This window comes from Chanos chanos, chromosome 10 (assembly GCF_902362185.1).
Source record: "Chanos chanos chromosome 10, fChaCha1.1, whole genome shotgun sequence".
NCBI lineage: Eukaryota > Metazoa > Chordata > Actinopteri > Gonorynchiformes > Chanidae > Chanos > Chanos chanos.
This window is the reverse complement of record NC_044504.1, coordinates 18,170,298-18,194,827: the sequence shown is the minus strand read 5'-3', so window position 1 is coordinate 18,194,827 and position 24,530 is coordinate 18,170,298. Positions and strand designations below refer to the sequence as shown.

The 24,530-nt window shown below is 41.1% G+C and overlaps 3 protein-coding genes across 4 annotated transcripts; all 3 read right to left on the bottom strand.

Moving 5' to 3' along the window:
- Positions 1-202: 202 nt before the first annotated feature.
- Positions 203-787, bottom strand: pth2 (parathyroid hormone 2). The gene is made up of 2 exons (XM_030787427.1): positions 678-787; positions 203-569 (listed from the first exon to the last, which is right to left on the bottom strand). Exons 1-2 carry the CDS (start codon positions 785-787, stop codon positions 203-205), a joined length of 477 nt encoding a protein of 158 aa, XP_030643287.1.
- Positions 788-5,214: 4,427 nt separating this feature from the next.
- rin3 (Ras and Rab interactor 3) lies at positions 5,215-12,736 on the bottom strand. The gene is made up of 9 exons (XM_030787426.1): positions 12,372-12,736; positions 11,724-11,838; positions 10,901-10,973; positions 10,681-10,772; positions 8,762-10,246; positions 7,226-7,534; positions 6,247-6,378; positions 5,898-6,061; positions 5,215-5,544 (listed from the first exon to the last, which is right to left on the bottom strand). The coding sequence occupies exons 1-9, from the start codon at positions 12,699-12,701 to the stop codon at positions 5,215-5,217; spliced, it is 3,030 nt and encodes a 1,009-aa protein (XP_030643286.1). The 5' UTR covers positions 12,702-12,736.
- A 3,999-nt stretch (positions 12,737-16,735) lies between these two features.
- Positions 16,736-23,527, bottom strand: LOC115822818 (synaptosomal-associated protein 23). 2 transcript variants are annotated; one of them, XM_030786741.1, is made up of 8 exons: positions 23,451-23,527; positions 20,613-20,727; positions 19,221-19,262; positions 19,021-19,069; positions 18,529-18,646; positions 18,270-18,434; positions 17,908-18,052; positions 16,736-17,739 (listed from the first exon to the last, which is right to left on the bottom strand). In XM_030786741.1, the coding sequence occupies exons 2-8, from the start codon at positions 20,667-20,669 to the stop codon at positions 17,680-17,682; spliced, it is 636 nt and encodes a 211-aa protein (XP_030642601.1). In that variant the 5' UTR covers positions 20,670-20,727; positions 23,451-23,527; the 3' UTR covers positions 16,736-17,679. The 2 variants fall into 2 exon arrangements, with proteins under 2 accessions (XP_030642601.1, XP_030642602.1); XM_030786742.1 differs by lacking the exons at positions 19,221-19,262; positions 20,613-20,727; positions 23,451-23,527 and having other exon boundaries at positions 18,529-18,647; positions 19,021-19,071.
- Between the last annotated feature and the right edge of the window lie 1,003 nt (positions 23,528-24,530).

Genomic DNA, 24,530 nt, shown 5'->3' with positions numbered 1-24,530 from the left:
TGTTTTTTAATTGAAAAAGATAACATGGAGTTGTTTTAAATGTTTTTTTTTTCCCTGGTTGTCGGCAGACGTGTCTACAGAGGATCATTGCCTTATTGGGCATGTTCTGATAATGGATACTGATACTTTATTTTGCTACACATCACACAAATATCCGACATTCACCTTTATTTTCTTATGGACATATACAGATGGGACAAATTCACTGGGAATTTACAACCAACAGTTTCTGCATGTAGGAATTCAACCATTTCTGTCTCTCCATGGCCGTTAGCAGTTTGCTCTTCTCTCTGAACGCTGCGTCATCTGCCACTACAATATTCCTCTTCTCCATGTTTCCCACTCGTGGGGCCCAGTTGCTTGCCCATCCCTTCACCAGATCTTCTTCCAACTGTGACTGGGCAAGAGGGAGCCACTCTGCCCCACCCAGAGGGTCCTCTTTGGGCTTGGTTGCACCAAAGTCTGGAGCGGATAGCATTTGGATGCTCCAGTCACGGAGCGAGATGGAAGGATAGAGAACCTCCCACTGTTCTCTTTTGGACTCTTCTCGACCAATTTGGGATGAATCTCTGCATGCAAGAAAATTTAAGAATCAGAGTCAGTTTTTTCAAAGACCTTTTCCGCTGTGCTAGATATTGCCAGTGCTGAGGAGGTAGCTGTAGAGTGTGCTGCCTTACCTCTGCAGGGGTCGGAGGCGGGGCTGGGGGAAAGCAGAGCTCACTAGTGTCATACTCATCAGGACAAAGAATATCAGAGTAGGGCGAAGAGGGAAGATCATAGCAGCCATCTATAACATCATCAAACACATACAGTTCACAGGGACTAGAACTGTATATTTTCATCTCCAAATTCATATCAATAGTTTATTACAGTCAAGAGTGTATCAGCATGCTATCTTACTGGAATCATCCACGCTTATCTGAATTGAGATCTGTGCAAGTAAATATCTTCCATATATAGATAAGGCTTTGGGGTTTAGGAGACGTTGGGCTGTTATTTCGTTGATGTCACAGATATCTTTCCTTCCTTGCAACAGAATGATACTGACTCATTCTCACATGATGGAGTTCTGAATGTCAGCAGTGTCACATCTTGTCATTAGAATTTTGAAGAACTAGTTTTTATACGAATGTGTTACAGACCAGAAAGAAAGACACTATTACTAACACAAAAGACTATTACTAACACAAATGACTATTACTAACACAAATGTTGCATAAGCTGAATTGCCCTTTTGTTTTGTTTTTTGTTTTTTGTTGGAGTTTTTTTTTTCCTTTTTATGTCCTAAAAAACTGACCGATGAGAAAGACATATAATATAAAAAATATGTAAATAAAAAATATGTAAATGGCTGCTTTAAAAACAACATGATGTACTGCATAATTATTATGCCCAAAATATATTTAAAAATGCACACTCTATCACAAGTCAATGTTACGATAATGTAGAATACATTAGAAGCAAGAACTGCTCACCTCTCGTCACTTCTGGGTCTTTTGTCGTTGTACTGTGGTACGTTTTCTCCAGTGGGGAATATTCAGGTTCCAAACACTTTTGTCCAGCAAGTAAAAGCTTGTTTGTAGCTCTTCCATGCAACGTGTCAATGAGCGAACATATGTGAGAGTGCAGTCGCTAATGCCCTTTCGTCCACCTCTTTCTTTGGTCACAGCTCAGAGGTAAACTATGCCTTTGCTGTGAGTGTTTGTCACCTTTCCTGAGGTACAGCCTTGGGTGCAAAGACTAACTCTACTTGGACGCGTGTGTGTGTATGTATACAGGATGCTAATACGCTGTCAGGTGCCTGGGTGAATGTGCTAAGGTTGCGGGTGTGTGGGTTTTTATACACCCTGATTCTGTCAGAACCTGTGAGGAGACGATGAAACACTGTGTCACTCTCCTGTTTTAAAAACTCAAAGGCATTGATACACAGGAAACCACACCCATGGATGTCCTTTAGCTTGGTTTGAGTCTTAAAATAGAGAGCGGAATCAGAACATTGATGGAACCTGTTTGGACGTCAGAGAGTCTAATGATGTCTGAGGAAACTGGGAAAGAAAAAAAAAATATGTGTGCCCACATAGGTGTCAGATGATCAAAAGAGCATAGTGGTATTACTGTGTGCAATGCCCTTTGGCCTCTGATGTCATCACCCAGTCACCTCTCTGAACCTGTGCATAATATGTATGAGCTCGTGACAAGGCTAAAAGGGCAGTTAACGAGGCCCCAGATCCCAGTTTGTATCGATATGTGTTACATGATTGCGCATCCCACGCAGATGTTGCTATTTGGAGTGAAAGCATGTTAGTCTTGTTAAATTTGAAAAGTCCCCCCAAGACACCTGTCAAACACACCAGATCCCCCGCAAAACAACTATTCGCATTTATACAAATGCTGCAATGCCTTTATGTGGAGGAACAGTCAATGAAAACTCATAAATTCACAGATGCATGTGAGCCAAAGAAAGAAACATGTCTCTTACATATGGATAAAAAGGCCTAGGGGAACAGAAATGGAACATACTTTGCCCAGTAATGAGATTCCCTCTGGGATAATGGTTTTGCGCTTCATACAAAATTTGTTTAAGGAATAGTCATATCCACTTGCTCCTGTCCAAACACTAATGCTGTGACGTTGAGTGTGTCATTGATAATGATTTGTGTCATCGCTAGGGGAGGAGATTCGGGGCTGTATCTAAAGGACTTTGTGTCCTACTCTCACTATCTCTCTGTCTTCATCCCCTGAGGTACAGCACATTCATTTACATACTGAGGACCTCGTTACTGCAGGCTACTTCATTAGGCTCTCATTTAAAATAATGGTCGTCAGTGGTGAGCAACAGCTTCAGAGGAGTGAATCCTAACAGTCATTACACAGGGATATAGCGGAAGCATAGGCCTGTCAGACCAAAGATAAAGGAGTGGACAGAGAGAGAGAGAGAGAGAGAGAGAGAGAGAGAGAGATTGCTAGTTAGAGCTGTATGAGAGAGCATCCAGGGTGACAGGGAACTGTTTGTGGCACAAGCTCTTGTGTAAGCTTGTGTTTGCACAGACCCAGTTGGTACATGAGCTCTTGCCAAGTCATGGTCTTAACAACAGTGCATACAGCCAGGAGTGATTGTCCCAAAGAGTTCTCTTTCTGAGGTCCATTAGGATGTTTCTTCCTATCCCATGAACCTATCCCAGTGCTCACTGGGCAAAAGGCAGGGAAACACCCTAGACAATTCACCAGTCAATTGCAGGGCAGACACACACATTCACACCTATCCCCAATTCACCTGACTTACATGTCTTTGGACTGTGGCAGGAAACCCATACAGACACAGGGAGAACATGCAAACTCCACACAGAAAGGAGCCTAGGATCAAACTCAAGACCTTCTTGCTGCAATTGGACAGCGCTACCCACTGCACTACCCATTTCCAGTAATGATTTTAGGTAAGTCTGGGTGCAAGGAGCTTTATGTTTTGGGGAAACTTAAGACAATATAGGCATGAAGTACCATTCTGGACCATTACTGAGGACCCATTAGTGAATGTATTGTATGTATTGTATATATTGGAAACTGAGGTTAGTCTGTGTTGAACTGATAAAGAGTTTATGAAGAGCTAATAGGAACTTAATAATAAGGAACTTAATTATAATAATTCTTCTTTCCTCCATGACTGTCTTTGCAGTGCCGTTACTGACGTGAGCTTTAACGCAAAACTAAACTTATGTGTCACCATGATCTGGAACACTATCAACAGCTCTTTCTCTCTCTCTCACGCTCTCTCTCTCTCTCTCTCTCTCTCTCTCTCTCTCTCTCACGCTCTCTCTCTCTCTCTCTCTCTCTCTCTCTCTCTCTCTCACAGGATGACAGGATGTCCCATCAGGTCCTTATATGGATAAGAGCTAAATGCAGGCACACGACGTAAGCACGCCTGCAACAACATATTACCTGTTAAAGTAAAAGCCCGCAAATGAAAGTCCCAGAAGTTTAGATTTATTCTTTAACAATGTGTGAAATTGTGCTTTTGTTGTTTTTATTTTTGTTTGTCATCCATACAGAGCCCTTTTAAACCAGTTCAGTGGAATTGTGGTTTTGGCAAGATGGATCCTTCCTCAGGGGCAGCATGAGATAAGCTCATAATACAAAGGGTGTGTTAAACTGTGGTTTTACAGCTGGTATTAAATTGTACTGATATTAGAGCAGATTTCCTTGATTGCAAAATCAAAAAGATCTGTTTTCATGTGTCAAGCTGCATTGTGTCTTCTTCCGATCAATAGGTAATTCAACATTTACAGCTGTAATAAGAATGTGTAGAATAATGAAAGACTTAACAAAAAAGACATTTTACAATGGTGTCATATAAACAATACATGTAATTTGAGAACTGAGTAACAAGTTGGTTTTTACCGTAGGCAGAAGCGAAACTAATGAAAAATATATAGGTCTGCGTTTATAGCTGATATGGTGTGTTAACTGTGACTCCATCTCTGGAGCAGAAGTTGAAATTACGTTACATCAAACCTTCAGAAAGAAATACCAATATGAATCCCATCAAAATGTTACACTGCAAACAAATTTCTCATGCAAACATTCAGGATTTACAAAACAAAAGCAAAAAGAAGTAAACTGAAAGTTCAATGTCTGTATATGAAATGATAGTTACATAACAGCTTTAAAAAAACAACAACAACAAAAAAAAAATTAAGAAAACATTCAAGATCAGCACCAGTATACAAATATCTGTCAACTGTGCCCTGAGTTGTTCTGTAGCCTCAGTTGCATTATGTGAAAAAGAAATTTTGACAAACCTTAAAGTGACCCAGAAAAAGCCTCATCCTTTTACTGTATAAGGTGAGTCTGAAAATGTCTGAAAATGGAGTCATCTGGCTGCCTGTGTTGATTGACATCAAGGGATAGTGATATTCTTAGATATTTTAAAGTCTTCAGGTGGAAAGTGGTGGAAATTCTGGCTTATTAAGACCTGAGCAAGTAAATGTTATTGATTTAACTTTTGCTTTGAAATCTTCCTCCCTGACACCTCTGATGTGTAACATTGAGTATAAACAGTCCAGTTATTTCCGTCTTTGGAAGTATCCAGAACGTCTCAAGAATCCAAAATGTCCTTGTATTCTGGATTTTTCTTTGAATTTCACACAAGCAGCTTTGAGTCTTTGGCCCAGATTCACCACCTACCCCCCACCCCCCACACACACATACACACATACCTCAGATCAAACTATCTGGTGGTGGAGATGTAGTGTTGGATGTGGTGTTGTCAGTTTCCTGTCCTGCCCATTTCCCTGGGCGGTACACAAAATAGTATTCCTTACGTGGTTCGCTGTGGTGGAGACTTGATTTGATGGTAAGGGGAAACTCTTCAGGAGCCAGGGCCCTGTAGTGGCCCTCCACTAGCACACTCAGACAGTAAGACTCAGGTTCTAGCACTTCAAACTTCTCTGCACACTGTGCAGCCAGGTCCTGGGCGCTGGTGTTGGGACGTACTCCAAGAGTCTTGGTGTTAGAGCCAGCCTCCAAAAAGGATACATTGATAAAGTCCTGAAATAACAGGCATGTCAGTGAGGCTTGATTCTCAAGCCAAGTCTTTGTTAATCACTTTTTGCCAAATGCAGCACATCAGTGAGAACATAATATTATTTGATAAATTAATTGCTTAAAAGAATATTTTATGGAGGATTCAGTCACTGAACTATCACTGTATAGTTGTCAGTATTTATGGTACTTGCGAAGCACTAAGAATGTATTAATTTGCCATAAATGAACACATAAAATGTTTCACCAAAAGCACAGTTTGTACAAAGCTGCTGTTTATTTCAGTGGCGATAAGAATAGTTCTGAAAGGGTGAGGGAGCTTAACTCACTATGTAAATCTCTTACACTCAGACACCCACCTGCACAGAGGAGCGGGATGCGCGCGCTTTGTTAAGGGTACGTCGACGCTCCCAACGATGGATGGAGTCTTGGATCTCCCGACTTAGCTGTCGGGTCATTGCCTGCTTGTCATAGTTCTTAATGTGCTCCAGTGCCCCATAAGTGGTAGTGAGATAGTATGAGCCTGAGAGAGCCAATCAGAAACACCAGCTATGTCACATGCAATACATATCACATAGAACAGGTGACATCATTTATGTTTGTGCATTAGTATATCCTGACAATCCAGTCTGGAAGCATCCAAGGGGAAAGTGATGTAAGTTACAGAGATTCTATGACTGTATATGTATTGTGCTGTGTCTGTCTAACCCTCTCCCAGCTGCAGTGCAGGGTCCATCAGTTCCATCATGTACTCTACATCCAGTAGTAGAGCAGTTATGTTACTGCGAGCGAGCACATACATCAACACAGGGAGAAAGTCATCGGCTCCATAGGCTTTTCCTGCAGAGGACACCACACAGTACCAGTCTTTTTTAGACTACTGCTCATTAATAACATAACATACACAAGGGCCCACACAAAGAAAAACAAAACATGTACTCAAAATGCACTCAGTATGCTTTAGAAAAACTGTATGCAGAACTACTCTATGAAGAATCTATGTACTTCAAAAACAAACACTGGTCCAGTGGTCTGAGCTGCTACATTCAAAGATGTAGTACTTCCTGTATTCAGCAGCGACGATGACAGCTTTGATATAATCTGGACTAATTTTGGGGCTGAGAGGAAAAGGAGGAGTCTGGGGTGAGAACACAGCAGCTACATTATCCCCTCTTTCTGCTTAACATTGAGATTCTTCTCTTTCCTCTACAGGTCCTCATGTGAATTATCTGTGGAACTGATGATGTTTGGCACATGTCTGAACTACGTCTCAGTGAATTACTCAGTCTCTTATACCTAAATTTAGGTTGTTGCTCTAGCATTCACAATAAATCCATCAGACCAAGGGTGTGTTAAGAGTGAGTCACCACAATTTTCCTACTTGACGGGCTGCTGCTGTAATGTTCTTCCATCACTCACTGTCATTTGAAGCCTCAGAATCAAGCAAACATGGCTAAATCATTTGAAGGCCCAGGATTGAGTAAACATGGCTAAATCATAAAACAATATGCCGTAAGTTGGCCTACATCTCATGGACCGGCTCCTTCCTTTCACCTTACCTTCCTTATTTTGTTTCTATCTATCTATCTATCTATCTATCTATCTATCTATCTATCTATCTATCTATCTATCTATCTATCTATCTATCTATCTATCTATCTATCTATCTCTCTGATAGAAGACCCACCTGGACTGCCCACAGACATGGACTCATAGATCATTTTGCAGGCCTTCAGAAGCAGGTCAATCTTCCGCTGTGGTGAATACTCCTGGTGCAGGTTTCCCAGCTTCACCTGGATCTTCTCCATGACAGTCATCTCAGGCACGCTGGTGGTTATACCCAGGTCTGTGGTCGTAGTGCCTAGGACCACTTGCTGGTTCTCTCTCAGTTTTTTCAGAGAGGCTTCACGGGTGTGAATGTCTCTTAGGCTGTTGTAAACTGCCTCACGCAAGGGCTTCAGGACACTCTTACACAGTGCAGCCTCAATGATCACCTCTAGATAAAAGGAGAACATTCTGGTTACTGCTGTAGACGCTTCTATAGTGAAACAGCAGTTTGTGTTGAAATATTGAAAACATTTGCATGACATTCTTTACAACATTTTTAAAATGATAAGGTCTTGTTGTTTGTTTGCAAAACCTAGTGAACTTACCGTGAAGTTGGTACAGAGGGCAAATCCCATTGGATAGGTACATATATGGTAAATTTTCATCATTGGATAGTTAAAAGGGCCAGACAATGTGTATTTAACACTTTGTTATCCACTAACTGAGGTACTCCCATGTGGACTGAATCTGATCACAATGTAAATCAGGACACTTCGCGTCAACAAAATCTAATTTTGATTGAGTAATATTTAAGTATTGTTGCTACTTCCCAGCACATATTATCCTTCATAAATTTCTGATTTTAATGTAGTGTGAGGTACGAATAAAGACATCCCAATCTAAATTTCTGAAGTACTTCAGAATGTTATGAGCAACTCTCATGCAAAGGCTGGAATATGTCTCCAATCTGTCATCCACCCAGAGACAGAGAACTTGAGTAGAGACAGGGAGAGAAGCCAAGAGCTTAGTGTAAACAGTTCTCTGCTCTGGATGTGAAAAGGCAGAGGGAGGGAGACTCTAAAGATGTTCTTTTATAAAAGTTCCCCGAGTATGACAGAAGAAGAGAACTAATGTTTTCACTCTGAGTTTAGACTTCAGTAGTAATCAGATACTTCTTCTCGAAAGGTTGTTCAAAAGGAGCTATGAAGTTATAGAGCATGTCTCATTAGTGTTTCTCTTCTCTTTTATGGACCTGCTCTGTGGTGATAGAAGAGGATGACTGATTTTACAAAGAGTCCCTATTAGACCAAAACATTAAAAAACAAATTGACAAGCCTTGAATAAAAGTGGTCACAGTTTCAGTTCAGTGAACAGATTCCAAGAGAACATCTTCTGTGTCTCCAAGTAATTTGCAGTCTCACATAACCAAGATTTTAATACAGAAACACTGGGACAACTAAGGTGAGGGCCCTCATCAGCAGGTAAAATTGTGTAGGTTTGTTACCTTGATTATCCACTGTTTACAGTCAAAGAGATACTTTTTATGTTTCATACCTTACTTATTGAGTAAACAGTACGAGGGTGAATGGAGGAGGCTGTAAAATTGACTTGAGTCAGTACGCTCTATAAATAAAACCTTGTGTAATGCATAGCATGGATGGGTGTGTTACCTTACCTAGCTTCTCTTCTGAGTAAACTGCAGCTTCCTGTATATTCTGTAGTTCAGCACTCTGGATCAGGTAGCTCTTGAGCTGCGTCATCATCTGTCTGATCTCCTGCAGCATCTCTGTGCTGGAGGTGTGTCGTCGCATGGTATCCAGAGTGAAAGCTCGGTAATCCCGCACCAGGTTCCCAAAGTAGGAGTTATTATCACGGGCCAGCTCCACAATACGCTTCTGTAGTTTGCGCTCTGCATTCATGAAGGTCGTGAACACATTGGACAGGTTCACCATGGAAAGACGCTGTTTGGCTCGGTCCAACATAATGGTGGGCGACCGCTTCACTACAGCGTTTGCTGCCACTGTATCTGCCTCCTCCTCTGTGCTACTGGTTGAGTATGAGTCGTGGTCCGGCTGTGGAGCACCACCTTCTGGGGCATAGAGCGAAACATCAGTCAGTTTAGGATCCACAGATAGGGAGCGTCTGGTGGGCACAGGTGTACTGGAGGTTTGGGGAGGGAGAGAGCTGAATTCAGGAGTTTGTCCCCCTGGCCCATCGCAGGCATCTGGGGAAACTGATGTGGAAGTCTGGGACAGCTTTTTTGTCCGAGGTGGTGGAATTGGAGGTGCTGCCTTCTTTACTGCTGTTGATGCTCCTGGAAGTGTAGCTTCACCCATAATGCTGTCAGTTACTCCAGTCTGGTCCTCATGCCCATCCTCTTGCAGAACCTCTGTCTCGGCCCGGAGCTCTGTGGGTTTGTCCATCTCTGTCATGCTGCTATCATCCAGACAGATTAGTGAAGCTGTGGGCACAGAGCTGCTGAGTTTCTCCTCTTCTGGCTTTGCCTGCATAGAGGCACTGTTGGAACTGCTTGGGGCCTCCTCCTCCTCCTTCTCCTTCTCCCTCTCCGTCTCCTTTTCCTTCTGCTGTTGGTTTGACTCCTCTGAGGGTTGCTTCTCTGAGAGCCTGCGTCGGATGGGGACGGGAGGAATCCTGAGTGGTGGGACGTGGCAACCCTGCTTTGCTGTCTTGCTCTGTGTAGACTGAGCTGTATCTCTGCTGGTGACTTCTTTCTCTGTGCTGTGCACTGGACTTCCCTCTTTGTCTTTTTCTCTCCCCACACGCTCATGCTGACTTCCTTCCCCTTTCTGCCCTGATGGGGGCACTAATGCAATTTCCTCCCCCGTCAGTTTGGTTCCCGCCTGCTGCTGAGGGGACTCATAGGCACTCAAGGGTCGTGGAGGCAGAGGGGGAGGCCTTTTATATTTGGGTGGCGCTTGAATTGGTGTGTTAAGGCTCTGGCTCCTGATGATGGGTGTGGGTGCCGCTGGAGGCAGACTGTTGTAGTACTCCTCAATGAAAATGGGGTTGATATACCAGAGCTTATCATTCCCAGCTGTCAACTGGATCTCACAGGAACTGCGTCCCTGAGCATCCTGTCCTCCCGTGCTTCCGCCAGCGATACTTTCTGCACGGATGTTTAGTGCAGAGCCCCAGAACTCTGTACAAGGTAATGAATTGTAAAACCATTGGAGTTAGGACTTACTATCATGAAGTAAAAAAGATTTCATTGTGTTGGTCTTGAATTTTCTTATGGTTGTACTGAAAATCAAGTAACAGTTCCATTGTTTCCTCTGGCCCCAGACAGTGTGGTGAAATGGAGCTAAGCAAAAAAAAAAAAAAAAAAACCACTCCCCGTGTTCCTTTGTCTTGTTAAATATTTGTGGTTATCAAAGGAGGAAGACACACAGTTTGTGTCATTCCAGGTTCCTTTCAATTGCACAACCTAAATGTTAACACTAACATATGTTTTGCTTATGTTAGTTATAACTATGTCCAAGTCTAACAAATCATCAGACCTCTCCTCGCTCATTTAATATCTGGTGTGTTAAGAATCACTCATTCTGTCCAGGCTACATATCACTCAGACTTTACCTAAGCCAAGTGTGGAGATCACCTCCATGTCTTCATATTTATTGGCTTGGATGATGACCTGAGGTAACTTCAATGTGAAGGGAAGAATGTCCCTAAACGAAGGAGATAAAGGCATATTTCAATGTGCTGAAATGAACATAGAAAAATAAAGAATTTTTGGTAATGTTCCCATATTTTGGTTCTGCAGCCTGACTGAGAAATCTGAGAGTTAACTTCTCACCGGCTCACACAGTAGAAGGCGATGAGTTTGAAAATGTTGTCGAAGACAAGGACAGACCCTTCTAAGTAGATCACTGCAAGTGCAAGACAAAGAGAAGGGAAAGCATTGACCACAATGACCTCACAGCTATGAGGCCGTTATCTTTACAGCAGCTTTAAGCAAATTATGGCCTGACATGAGTGTTGTCAAGGACAACAATGTGTGAAGATTAAACAAAAAAGTGACGACGAAGAACTGTAGGAGTTCCTTAAAAATCACTATGGTAACTATCAATGATATAACCTCTACATGACTTCACTGGGTGACATTCTTTAGATGGAGGAGGATGCCAGACATTTTCACCTTTTCCAAATCATGCTTTCACTCCACATGAGTACTGGGTCTCATAACAAATCTCTCATATTCTCTCTCTCTCTCTCTCTCTCTCTCTCTCTCTCTCTCCCTCTTTCTCTCTTTATCATATGCAAAGACATCATACACTCTTATCAGTCTGGACTAACCCCCTAAGTTTTTAATCTGCTCCCACACTAATACTGTGTATAGAGGCAACAGGAAGTCCACCAGTGCTAACATCAGTTCGGAGTAGAGGACAGGAAACTTTGTGGTCAGAACGTCCCTCCCCCCTCAACTCTGTGACGCTTAGAATCAGTGTGAAAAGCTCCTACTGCAGAGTCAGCGAGTAATTGAATGTGGGGTCCACACATAACCCCCCGCCCCCCTAACACACACACACACACGCCTGCACATTACAACATTACATCAAAGAAGCATATATCAGACCATGCACTGTGTCTGAGAGATGAAATGTCGAAATGTTACTCACAAGACCTTTCCTCTTTCACAAGCAGTTCCTGAATCTGGGCTGCCCCCTGCTGGTCAGGGAGTCGCACTGACAGAACCATTGTCTTCTGGCCTGTGTCTCTCCTTACTAAAAAGATCTGATCCAAGACAAGTACTTATTAATATCTTTTTCTAAGGTGTTACAACACATTTTCATGCAGTAGAAAGAGCGTTTGAAGTAGTGATTTTAAATATCATTCTCAGCAGGACATTTAACATCAAAATTTATTTCCTCAGGGTTATCTATAGCCCTGAGTTATATGCTTTCAAGTTATCCCAGGGCAAAATTACTATCAATATTCTGTTACATTTGAATGGAATGTCAAGGTTAAGTCCTGAACAGCAGTGCTAGTCTTGCTCTAGAAAATTACTTGCAAAGACCAATTTAATTCCTGTGGTTATACCACTTTCAAAGGTACCAATGTGAAACCTTGCTTAGGCCCAGATCTGGAGCTCTTAAATCCTACTACTTATGGAACTCTCTACTGCAGGCTAAGCAGAATATTAAAAATCCCTTCTCACTGGTGCTTTCATTTTCACATGAGCATCTGTCTGTGTATGCATATGCATGTTCACACACATAACAAAATTAAACTAGGAAAAAGACTAGTTTTAGAAGACTGTCTCTCACCCCAGGCATCTCCTTATTGAGTATACGTGTTGCTCTCTCCCGAGTTATTCCCAGCTGTAGCCACACTGGGCATGTTTTGATCAGCTTCTCCAGGATGCTGATACATGGGAGGGCAGATCTGGAGCTCTTGGCAGAGGTGGGAGAGGAATGTGGAGCTGCCAAGGCCTTTGTAGCTGAGGGCAGAGAGGGTTTGGTGGAAACTGAAGAGGTCTGTTTGGAGACCAGGGGAGGTGGGGGTCTGGAAAAGGGTGGAGAGCACTGTTTGGGGACTGTAGAGGGCAGTTGTGCAGGTAGGGGTGGGCGCATGGGATTTGGGACATGAGGAGACATAGAACTATGGATAGGTGGACAGGAGGGTTTTGAATTTGGGTGAGGCGGTGAAATAGGTGAAGGAGAAGTGGATGATTTTGAAACAGTGCTAACAGAAATGTCAACTAGGGGTTGTGATAGATTAGGATTTGGCGAGGTGGATGACTTGGGTGACTGGGGAGGGGGAGACAGAGAAGAAGTTTGTGAATGGGTGGAAGGGGATGGTGAGGCAGCTGAAGTCGGTGAAGAGGGTTTGGGTAGGACAGGAGGAGGGCTGGGGGGCATGGTGCATGATGGAGAGCTGGGAGGGGGATTTGGGGATAGGACAGGGGGCGCGGTTGGTCTAGAAGGAGAGCGGGGCTCCACAGCAACCCTGCAAAGAAAGGTGAAGTTTGCACATATTTCAGAAATGAACCATAATGAGAAAAAAAATCATGGTTGCTGAGATGATGGTTGGTTATAGATGATGAAATAGTCAGATATTTTCACCAAAGATTTAAAATTAAAATCTGAATTGCGAACTGTGTATATGAGATATCTTTGGCAAAACTCATTTGGGAGTGTTGTTTCTCAATTCAAAATTTTTAAATCTCTTCACTTCTATCATGCAACAATTATTCGGGTGCTGTGCTTGCATAACTACCGCTATTCTTGTGGTTCCTTATGTTAATACTGAAGATATGTCTGTAAGATTCACACTCTCAAGGGTAGATAATGTAATCTCCTTCAAAATCAAAATTGAAAAATTTGCTACACAGGGTTTATACTACCATCAAACTCTTTCTTTCTTTCTTTCTTTCTTTCTTTCTTTCTTATGTCTGAATTGTACTCTGCTCTTTTCCAGTAACTATCCTTCCTTCTCTAAATTCTTCTTCTTGTTGGCTACGAAAACTCTGCTTTCTCTCTTTTTCTCCACAACAAATATTTCATCTATTTCTAAGATGGATATTGTTGCTAAGTCTTGTTGTTACCAGTCCATTTTACCTTACCCTTCATTTTTCTTTACATTTCCGTTACAAACAGCAGTTAGAAACTTTTTGGACAGCTGTAGAACATAACTACCAAAATGAGCAAGAACAGAATGTAAAAACGCTGGCACCTCTGGGAAAGCATTTTTGATCCAAGGCTTAGATTAATCCCTACTCTCAGTGTGAAGACACGCAGGACAGAGTAGCCATTAGGCCTGCACTACTGGTCTGCAGAGCAGAAAGGAAAACGGTTCTGATTACTCACCCAGAGGATGCTCCAGAGTCTTGAGAGAGAACAGCTGTTTTCAGCATTCTTTCTTTCACTAGCCAAACTGTCCTTCTCCGAACCCTTGTGTCACACTCCACCTCTCCTACACACAACTTCTCCAAGACAGGACAACTGTTCCATCTTTCCTTCTCTTGTTCTTTCCCTCTTCACGGCCTTTTTTTTCTTCTGTAGTTTTCTTTGATGCAAAATTTCCTTTTGTCTGAGAACTAAGAAAAGAGGCTGTGGTTTGAAAAGTTTCTCTATGTCTCTCTCTCACTCTCTCTCTCTCTCTCTCTCTTTCTTTTTCTGTGTCTTAACTTCCTGTCTCTTTTACAAACAGCAGAGTTGTCAGGAAGGGGCTGTCCAGGGTGGTCAGCCAACCCCCCCACCTACCCAACCACCAACCCAAACTGCAACACTTAGGTCCGCCTATTAGACAAGCAACGGAATCCAAATGCTTTATACTCCCACTCCTTTTTTTCTTTCTTCTTTCTCTCTCTCTCTTTTCCAGTAACGAACACAAATTCCAGATGTCTTGTTAAGGGTACATGACCTAAAAACTTAGCTGTGCTGATTGGTAGTGCAACATATGTTTGCATGGATAGAACCTCCCTTAGTCCATCCTCATCGTCTGAAGTTAACCAGATCCAGATGCAGAGCTCCTTAAATGTGCAGTCGGAATGCAGGAGAGAATGTGGGCAGTGTAACTGACAGTTGTTTTTTTTTTTTTCTGTGTGCCATTAGTCCCACCCCGCTCCTTCACACATCACATTTAAAATAACGATGTGAATAGCAAAGCAAGTTCATCACTAAATTGTGTCATGATTGGGCAGGATCATTTTTCATGAAATATGCCTGGGGTTTACACAGTTCTGAGGTTTAGTTTCTTGATTCAGTCACAGAATATGCATTAATTGTGGTTTGATTGTTTTTGTCTCACTCAGTGCTCTAAAGATATCTGAACGCTGTAGAGCATGCACACAGATGCTTCCTGTCAGTGAAGTGTGACTTCCACAGGTCAGTGCATCTAAAGTGGCAGTAACAGAGAAAAAGTCAAAGATGGTGGTTTTGGCCATCTAATACAGTGAGCTTACATCAGCAAGTGAGATTAGGCTTTTGGAATGAGGAAAATAAACTGGAATGCAAGGAATATTTACGTACGAGATGTGAATGTTTTTGAGATTTGGTGGCAGCTGCATAATTTTGTGCTCCACTGTGATCAGTGGATTCTTTCATCTTAGGACAGTATCCACTGACACAAAGACAGAAGCATCAGAAAGTCACTTGTTAAACTTTCTCACCGTGAATATGAAGGGAGATTCAAAAGGGGAACCATTACAGCAGGAAAAAAGAAGGGCCCTGATTCACTCTTTTCCTCCACAGGAATGGTTCATACTTTCCATTGTTTTCAGAGCTTTTGCCATTTCAGCGGAAACAAATTTCTAAAAAACTCCTTAGTCCCCATAGTTTAAGCTTCAAACCGGAAGTGGATGCTGAGCTTTAGTGATAATGATTTGGTCTAATGGATTTCAATATTTCTTAGAGTGTTCAAAACAGAGAAATATTTTAACCCCATCTGAAAGTGCCAACCACAGAGCTCTGGATTATATGAACACCTGTTGGTATTTTATCTTTATATGGAAGTGCAGAATAGTTGGTTTTTCCAGCAAAATTATGGAAAGAGACACTTGTACCAACGTCATGATTACATCCATAGCTCATGATTTTTTCCTTGGATAATGAGAAATTAGAACGGGAAACTACATTCATAACTACATTTCACCTCTCGCACCAACGAGTGTTTTCTCAAAGCCACTTAAACACATTTAACGGAACGTCGGTGCATGAAGATACTAATGTGATATTATTCTATCCACGCACTCTGAGGAATACTCATATAAACAAACAGGTAAAATATGCACACATTAGCATTTTATGCAGTTATGAGGGCACACTGTAGTTGAAAGCCAAGATCATCTTAGTTTACTTTATCCATCTATTTACATCCTCTGTGACAAGGTTATTTGCTAAACAAAAAAAAAGTAAATGGTAAGCTTATTGGATGGTGTAAGGTTGTGGTTAGGGATTAAGTTTTGCGTTTTGGCCATTTGTTTTTAGATTAACTCTATAATACACTGAGTGCCGAATACTGAGTGTCACAATGTGTTACATGGCACATATTTAAACAGGAAAACTGTCAAACAGGAAGATAGTGTTTACTGATAAATACACAGGAAAGTTTCTCTTTGGTCTAAAATAATGAGTTAAAGCTTGCAAACACTGAGACTAGCAGCCATGTTCTGTGAGCATTTCGTTAAGATAAACAGAGCAAACAAAATTAAAAAAAAAGGGGGATAAACACCCACTCACTGTCTATGCCAAGAGAAGGCTGAAAAGGATTAACTGCGACCTCTCCTGGTCACACGATACATGACCAAATAAGATCTAAAGGAAATAGTGTTAAAAAAAAAAAAAAAAAAGTGGTGCTCCAGTTCTTGTAATTTTTTCTTTTTTTTTTTTTTGCAGCTGACTTCTCTTGGACAAAATGATACATTACTTAGGTCATACATTAACCTAAAAATGCTTCTCAACTGTCTTATATCATTAAAAGAGACCACTCTCTGCAAAAATCTACTATTTGTGTACCAACACAAAACATTCTTTATTAAACCTTGTGCCACTCTTCTGTTCACCCTCAGATTAGTCAGTATAACAAACATGTGACAACCAAACTGTGTGCATTTAAAGTTTGAAACTCTAAAAGCTAAATTCTCCAATTTAGAATGAAGGGGTTACACACAATGTCACTGACACATGACTGAAGAATTAGATTTGCTTTATTAGACATAAAATACAAGCATTTGTTCAATAATAAGCCATATTTCTAAAACTAACAGGTGGTAATTAAGTGGAGGTTCATAGTTTAAACCAAAATTTGACCTTATGGTCATAAAATTCTGTAGGCATGTTCAGTCCAAACCACAAACAAGTTTAACCAACTCTTAAAAACATCTCACATTCACATCGAATAAAGATAAAGCTAAGGGCAGGGGCAAGAGATAATCCCTTAAAAAAAAAAAAAAAAATTATTCACAAGTCATGGTTTATAATGTTTTCATGATAATTAAATATAAGCACAATCTCAAAAAAGGAAATCTGACTACAAAATAATAATAATAACAATAATTACAGGATGAATCAAACATGACAGGGGTAGATGGAACCCACATGACAGACTGAGAGAGATCAACACACATAGACACAGAAGTTCTATCACTGAGATGGAGAGGCATCGGCCAATGAAAATGAGTGGACAGGACATCAGCTGACTATATACAGCACATAGAGTAGCAGAGGACCATGAATACTCCAGCCCCTCCAATTAACAACACACACATTACAAACAATACATACATTACAGACAGGCAGTAGGACAGCAGCACACAGGAGACCAGAGGTGACATTGTTTCACATACAACCACTGCCTGTGTGTCAAGCACTGAAATCTCACAGATAAAGGGTGAAGACTTGATTGTGAGAGAGGCTGTGTGTGTGTGCATGTGGGCTATGTACAAATAAGCATGTGGACAACTACAAAAAAAGGCACAAGGGTGGTACTGGAATATTTTCAGAATTAAATCTGTGTTCTCGCAGAAAGTGTTTAACTTCGTGTGTGTATGTATGTATGCATGTGTGTGTGTGTGTGTGTGTGTGTGTGTGTGTGTATTGAGGCTCTTAGTCGACAGTGGTAAAGTTCCCTCATCTACAGAAGCTTGTTGGCTCTCTGGTTGGCCTCATCAATGCGTGCTTTATTCATATCAGCCTGTAAAGAGAAAGAGAGTGTGGTCTCCAGCAGCGTCTAGCACAGAACGTCACACAAACATGGAACCACAGACCATAGAGCAGGCCTGGGACATGGCACTAGATCAGACCCTTTGGTCCACAGATCTCTCATAGAGGGAGCCTTATGGGGTGCTACCAGTGGCCTTACCTTATCTGTGATGCGATCGATGGTTTTGTTCTGCTTGTCAATCTCGTTACCCATGTCCAGGGCCATGGTCTTCAGGTTATCGATGATACCGCCAACCTGTTCCAGATTCTGTTCCATCTCATCCTCTCGAGCATCGTTTGTTATCCTGCCAAACACACGTCACACACAGACACACACACTTCAACCTAATCCAGTGCAAAAGTATAGTTAAAAATGCAAATCCTCCAATTACATTCAATTTCAAGCTGAGGACAGATTATTTTCATCATAATCAATCTACATACTACATCTGTAAACTGTTTGCAAATTAAAATGTGACATGCGTGCATTATAACAGACCAAAACGAGCCGTTTTTCCTCACCTCTTGACATAGGGGCCAGAAGCCACGACCTGGCCATTGCGGACACCAGTTGGCTGGGTGGAGACGACACCGCCGCCGCCCTCTCCACCCTCTCCTGAGCTGGCGTTGTCACCGCCTGTTCCCCAGGTTCGTTTATATCTGCCGTCGTGCTCAATAGACTTCACCCTGACAATTATCAAATGGCAATTAATTATTGTAACAATGCATAGATACTCTGAAGTCTTACTAATTGGCACTAAACCTGTATACATAAGCCTACCTGTCACAGGGACACACACACAAGCCGCAGCATTTGGACAAGTCGGTCAGATTCTTCTCAGCCTGTCTCATGTCTTCATTAATCTGGTCCATGCCTTGCTCCACACGCCTCAGTTGCTCTGCACGACAAAACAAGACAAGGCCAGGGACACAATGAGAGATGTAACAGTAGTTATGAAGTTCTAAAACCTACATTTCTGCAATCTTGGCAACAGAAAACAGTTTAAAGTGAGGATGTATGTTTGAGAAGTTCTCATGACAGATGAGTTTCTCTTCAAAGTCCTCTGGAACCACAGTATTGTATACTTTTGTTCTACTCTTCCACCAACACATGATATAATGGCTCAAAGACCTTAAAATTATTTGCTCAGCTTAAGAGCGTGTGTTAGAGTTGGCCAAAAAAAAAGCTAAAATAACATGTAGTGCCCACAGGCCAACAGAACAGGCATTGCCACAAAGGTTTTGGGAACAAAGATGAGTGAGAGTCACTCACCCCCCTGTTGGTCTAGCATGGTCATGGTTTTGACTCCTGTTTCCTTGCTCTGTAAATAAACGTGTACATACATTCAGTGTGAGACTTAAACAACAGAATATTTTACCATTTCCACTTAGATTACTTTTCCACTTCAATTTGCAAAATAGTGTGTCACTTTACCGAATGTGATACAGTAAGAATGGTCAAACAACTCTCACCTCCTCTGCCATCTGAAGCATCCGCCTGGTGCTTTCCAGTGACTAAAAGAGTGCAGATAACATTCGTAAGTCAGTACTAATGACAACTAGAATACCAGTCAGTCTTCAGAGCAGAATTTTGAGGCAAAATACAAGAGTATACACAGAACTAAACAAGAGTACCTACACTGAGGGCAGGCCCTATAAAGACACATTCATTACTAATGTCTGTAGCCTATGGGACTGCAAAAAGCTAGTCAGATGTCTCACAGTATTTCTAGCAGTAACAGACAAGAACACTGCACATTTGGGTTAAGGTTGCTTTACATGTCTGACCCTGCCCATAACACAAACATGAAAAGTATTAATTAAGTAGGATACACTAAGAATTTATACATATATATATAATATAGACACACAGAGACAAAGAGTAAACTCCATTAAAGGGAGTAACAGGTATGCAATTACATTCTGGAATCATTCTGGAATGTCTGTGTTCATGTATAAACAAACAAACAAACCAAAAAAAAAAAAAACCCACACAATCCAGACCTCAGGTAAACTAAGCATTATTCTACATAACTTTGTAATAGTGTGTGAGGCTTTTGTGTGAGGCATGGCCGTCTAACAAGGTGCAACTGAAACGTGCACTAAATGGAACTAAGCTCATAAATGACTCAGCTAATGAAGAAGGAGGAAATGCATGGCTATGAATATGGCATTTCAGATGCATCTCAGTTGTAAAGCAGAGCATCCATAAGTTATCTTATCTAAAGAGGGAAAATACTGAGACTGAAATACTATGTCTGGAGTGAGATTTACAAAAAGTAGATCCACATGGTGTGTGGTGCTGATATGGTAACTTATGTGCTGAAGATTTGCTAAGATACTGATAGGACAATGTTATAATGTTTACCCCATGTTACCCGTGCTGAGTTTCATGAGTGCACACAGCGCTTTGTACTTATGTTGCAGCATGCTCTTTTAAGCATGTCAGTCCTTATACAGGCAGCAAGAAGAGAAACAGAGAGAGAGAAAAGTACAGATAAAGGCAGAAGTTAAGAAAGGAATTCATTAAAAGACCTGAGCCTCTCTGAAGCACACAAAGATATTATGAGATTAGCCTATAGATTATATTATGTTACAGCACAAGTTACTTTAATTTAGTAGGGCTTCATCAACACAAAAAAGTTTAAGTTCTAAAGTAGAAAATCTGTGAGGCAAGACATTAAAAGTAAAAAGAAATCAGAGAAGAGAAGAGAACAGGGAAGTGATCATAAGGTGGCAAGCTTAGGGGGAACACCGTAGCTTTCGGTGGTGATGACAACAAACTCATAAACATTAGCCTGTCTTGCTAAATCAACTATGCAATGACAACATTTCTTGCTGAATCTCCATGGCAACACGTTCTACCTCGTCGGTCACTTGGTTGGCTCTCGCGGTGATCTCCTCCACAGACATGTCTGCCATCTTGCTGCTGTCGAAGTTGGCTGCTCCTCCTGTCGCACTAAGCTCCACGCTCTGAGGTCTAAAGGTCAGGGTGATGGAGAGGGTTGAGAGGTCAAACTGTCATCATGGCATAAAAAATATTTAAATGAAACTCCCAAAACCGGACATCTGACAGCCCAAGAAGTACTGCCAACATATCTTTAAAGCAAACAGATTCAGTGATAAGATGTAGGCTATTGTGTGCTTTTACAATGTGATGAATCATAAGCTCCATACTGAAAATTCTGTTTGGTTAAGAGGTAACAGCAGAAGAGTGGTAGATGTGATGGCACCAACGTGGACATTTTGGAGTTGTAACGTCACACAAAAGCAGAAACCAGAGTACTGGCATCTAGACAAAGGCAACATGGCTCTTTTGTGAGAGCAGAGGACTTCCTGCTCAAATATTTTTCACACAAATCAGAATGACAAACAGTAAGAATTCTCACTATGAGGATGGGAGGGTTTATAAGGAAATGAAGATCAGGAGTCTGAACACTGTCCTCAAAAATCAACAGCTCATACACTACAAACATATCTGAAAGTGAGATTGGCGCCCATGTGTGCGTGTGTGTGAGTATGTGTGAGCACGTGCATGTGAGAGACAGACAGACCTATCTGATACAGTTGTGAATATGTTGGACTATGAGCTGTAGTATTCAAATAAGATATCCCAAAAGTCTATTCACACTTACAAAAACAGCACTGCCAGATACTGTAAACACTAACCCCGGTCAGACATCATTACAACATAACCTGTTGCTCAAGTACAACTTCACGTGAGACACACAAAATCATAAGATAAAGTCAATATCAAAAGGTTTAAACTTTTTGAACACTTTCTGCCATATATTACAAGGCAAACATCTAAGTGGCACTAGTTACAGAACACTGATAAGGCTGACTGCAGAGAAAAAGTAAAAAATACCATACAAACATTTACAGGAAACATAAGCCTGTTTATTGCCCTTTCGTTCTTCCTCCATTCTTCCTTTTAACTAATCCAACAGTATCTGAACAGACCTTTCCTATTTTTCCTGCATAGCTGACCTCTAGGCAACACACACACACACACACACACACACACACAAGATCCTGACTGTACATGTAGCCTCTTCTGCTAGGTTGTAAATTGAAGACAAGACCATGTTAAAAGTGAAAAGAAAATGTGTGACTATCTTGTTCTGTGTTGCTTTCACTAACTTTACAATGAGTGCCATCTACACTAGCATTCGGTTGTCTTGTCAGCACTTCAGCATGAGCTGTCAAGGCCACAGTCTCACCACAGACGCATTAACTCGCCCTCACACATACACACAAACACAATCAGCCCAACCCATCTTCATCTGCGTCTCTCTAACAGGCAGGCCTACATGCATTTCAAGCTTTTCCTCACAAACCAGTTCCCCAAGATTGCAGCGTCACCTCACACCATGCCACACTCCGTTTCTTGTAAGCTATGAGGTCATTCAAACAATGAAGCTGGGTGATGGGAATACACTGATGGGCATAATAATATCTTGTGCAGTACAATAGCTGTAATGACCAAGATTAAATCTTGTCATATGGGCGGTACAGCTGGCATATGTCTGTGTGCTGGTTTATATGAAGAGGGGGAAAAAAAACATTTTTAAAATGCACAAAATAAGAAACACTTTGGTTCTGGTTCATTTAATATCTATTCAGAGCCTTTCAGAGCAACTGTTTTGTACATTTCCTGCTTAATTTGGCTGTCAAAACGCCCTTTAAACTGCCAAATTTAGGCGTATGATAGACACCACGAGCGGAAACATTTTGGTCAGTCAAGAGTGTGAATTCTAATTCCACCATAGAGATGCTCTTGTGCACTAAATCCATTATCATTCCCCTTGGGTAAAGCGGCATCACACGTTTGTAATCGTTTAGGCGGTTCACATACCTAAATTGTATTGCAAACTAAGAATATAAGTTATGGCTCCAGCCAAAGAGTACTGTTAGATGTCAACGAAATATTACCAGACACGTATGAACAAACACATTAGAGCGTATAATTTACCGGTTACGGCGTTGTGTGAATTCGGGAAAACCATAAAGTTAACGACATAACGACGAAGACCACGACAGTTAAGTTGTTAACTGTCTTAACTTTGGGTGTTCAATGACCCCAACTTCTGCAACGGTAACGTGTAACACATGAAATGTCACGACACCTGCGTTAAACATTTCGCTAAGTGGGCAATAAACAGTGTTCCAACGTAAGAGCTTTGTTTAAACAGTACGTTATTACTGAGTATTTTAGTACGCGCTTCAAATTATATTTTAGTTGAGGAAATGATTTTATATGAAAGAGTATGGACATAGTAAGCTAGTCTAAATGCATTATCTAGGCAGTCGACTGAGCACAGAGTTGTTAGTTTCACCTGACCCACACCCAGCCACCACAAAAGCAGATTATGTTTACTAAATTGTACTTCTTCAGGAAAGTTAGTTAATTTTTAAGTGTCAATTTCCCAGTTTAGAAATGTCCCAACACCGTACACTGCTTCTTTCATTACCACAGTTCTCACTTACTGTTTACTCATGGTGTCAAAGTCTTCTTGTTGAGAGTTTTCAAATTTATTAATCTATTACGATGGTGGGTTAGGCACAATGTATGCTATCATGCTAAGTAAAGGTAGCTAACTTAGTTCCGCTTTTAGGAAAAAGCTGCGTTTTATCATTCTCAAGTTACCCCGAACACACACGCAGCATGAAGTTGCGTTGAGAGACTCACATACTACTTACTGAGTCGATTCCAAGTTTAAATTCTTTTAAAGACACCCAGGTTATTATCTTTCCTGATCTCGACAGTGTCCGAAATTCCTTCAGACAAATGGAATTTTGATGTTGCGCATGTCCGATCTTGTGACAGAAGTTTCACTTTGTGCGCAGGCGCATTTTTGAAGTAAAGACTTTTTAGGTGGAAGCGAGGCGACTCGAATCCTATGAGGGGTGGAAGTAACAAACATTAACTGACAAAAATGGAGATTATGAAACTGCATTTGAATTGAAAAACAGAGCGGTAATAAATGGATGTGAGATGAAAAATAGAGGGATAAAGTATCAAGTGATCTGATTAATTTAAAGGCGATTTTATTAAAACAGTCGTGTTATGATGAAAACAGAGCCATGTTTCATCACTTTGATTCACCATTCATCATTTACAACGCAACATTGCCATTTATCATTAAGTAAAGTAGCCTCAAGGGTGGAAGTAACAAAAATCGATGAAAATGATTGTTGTGAAAATGCATGTGAATTGAAAAATAGATGGGTAAATTGTGTGCCAAAAACTCAGTTAGTCAGTGGGCGAGGTTTTTGATTGACATTTTGGGAAGCAGAAACAAAAATTAATTGCTGTAAACGATAAGCGGAAGTAACAAAAATTGCTTGCTGTAAATGTCAGTCAAGTTGATTATCAGAGCAACACTGTTTCAGATAAAATGATAATCAAGTTTATCAAATACACCCCTCTATTTTTCAGTTCACATACATTTTTACCCCTCTATTTTTCAGTTCACGTGCATTTTCATCACCTCCATTTTTTTTTAGCAATTTTTGTTACTTCCACCCTTGAAGCTACCTTACTAAAATGATAAATGGCAGTTTTCTGTTGTGGATGATGAATGATGAGTGAAAATGATGAAACAAATCGGCTTTAAATTAATCAAATCACTTGATACTTTATCACTCTATTTTTCATCTCATATCCATTTTTTACTGTTCTGTTTTTCAATTCACATGCAATTTCATCACCTCCATTTTGTCAGTTAATGTTTGTTACTTCCATCCTTCATAGAATGCAAACCACAGACTTCAGTTAGA

Coding starts and splice junctions, on each gene's coding strand:
- LOC115822818 (XM_030786741.1), bottom strand. CDS start 20,669: ATGGCAGACATGTCTGTGGAGGAGATCACCGCGAGAGCCAACCAAGTG. Junction 18,647..19,020: donor CATGCTAGACCAACAGGGGG/GTGAGTGACTCT, acceptor TTTGTCGTGCAG/AGCAACTGAGGCGTGTGGAG. Junction 17,740..17,907: donor TCGATCGCATCACAGATAAG/GTAAGGCCACTG, acceptor TTCTCTTTACAG/GCTGATATGAATAAAGCACG.
- pth2 (XM_030787427.1), bottom strand. CDS start 787: ATGGCTGCTATGATCTTCCCTCTTCGCCCTACTCTGATATTCTTTGTC. Junction 570..677: donor CGCCTCCGACCCCTGCAGAG/GTAAGGCAGCAC, acceptor TCTTGCATGCAG/AGATTCATCCCAAATTGGTC.
- rin3 (XM_030787426.1), bottom strand. CDS start 12,701: ATGTCTCCTCATGTCCCAAATCCCATGCGCCCACCCCTACCTGCACAA. Junction 6,379..7,225: donor CATGTCTGTGGGCAGTCCAG/GTGGGTCTTCTA, acceptor TGTCCTCTGCAG/GAAAAGCCTATGGAGCCGAT. Junction 5,545..5,897: donor CATCCCGCTCCTCTGTGCAG/GTGGGTGTCTGA, acceptor CTGTTATTTCAG/GACTTTATCAATGTATCCTT.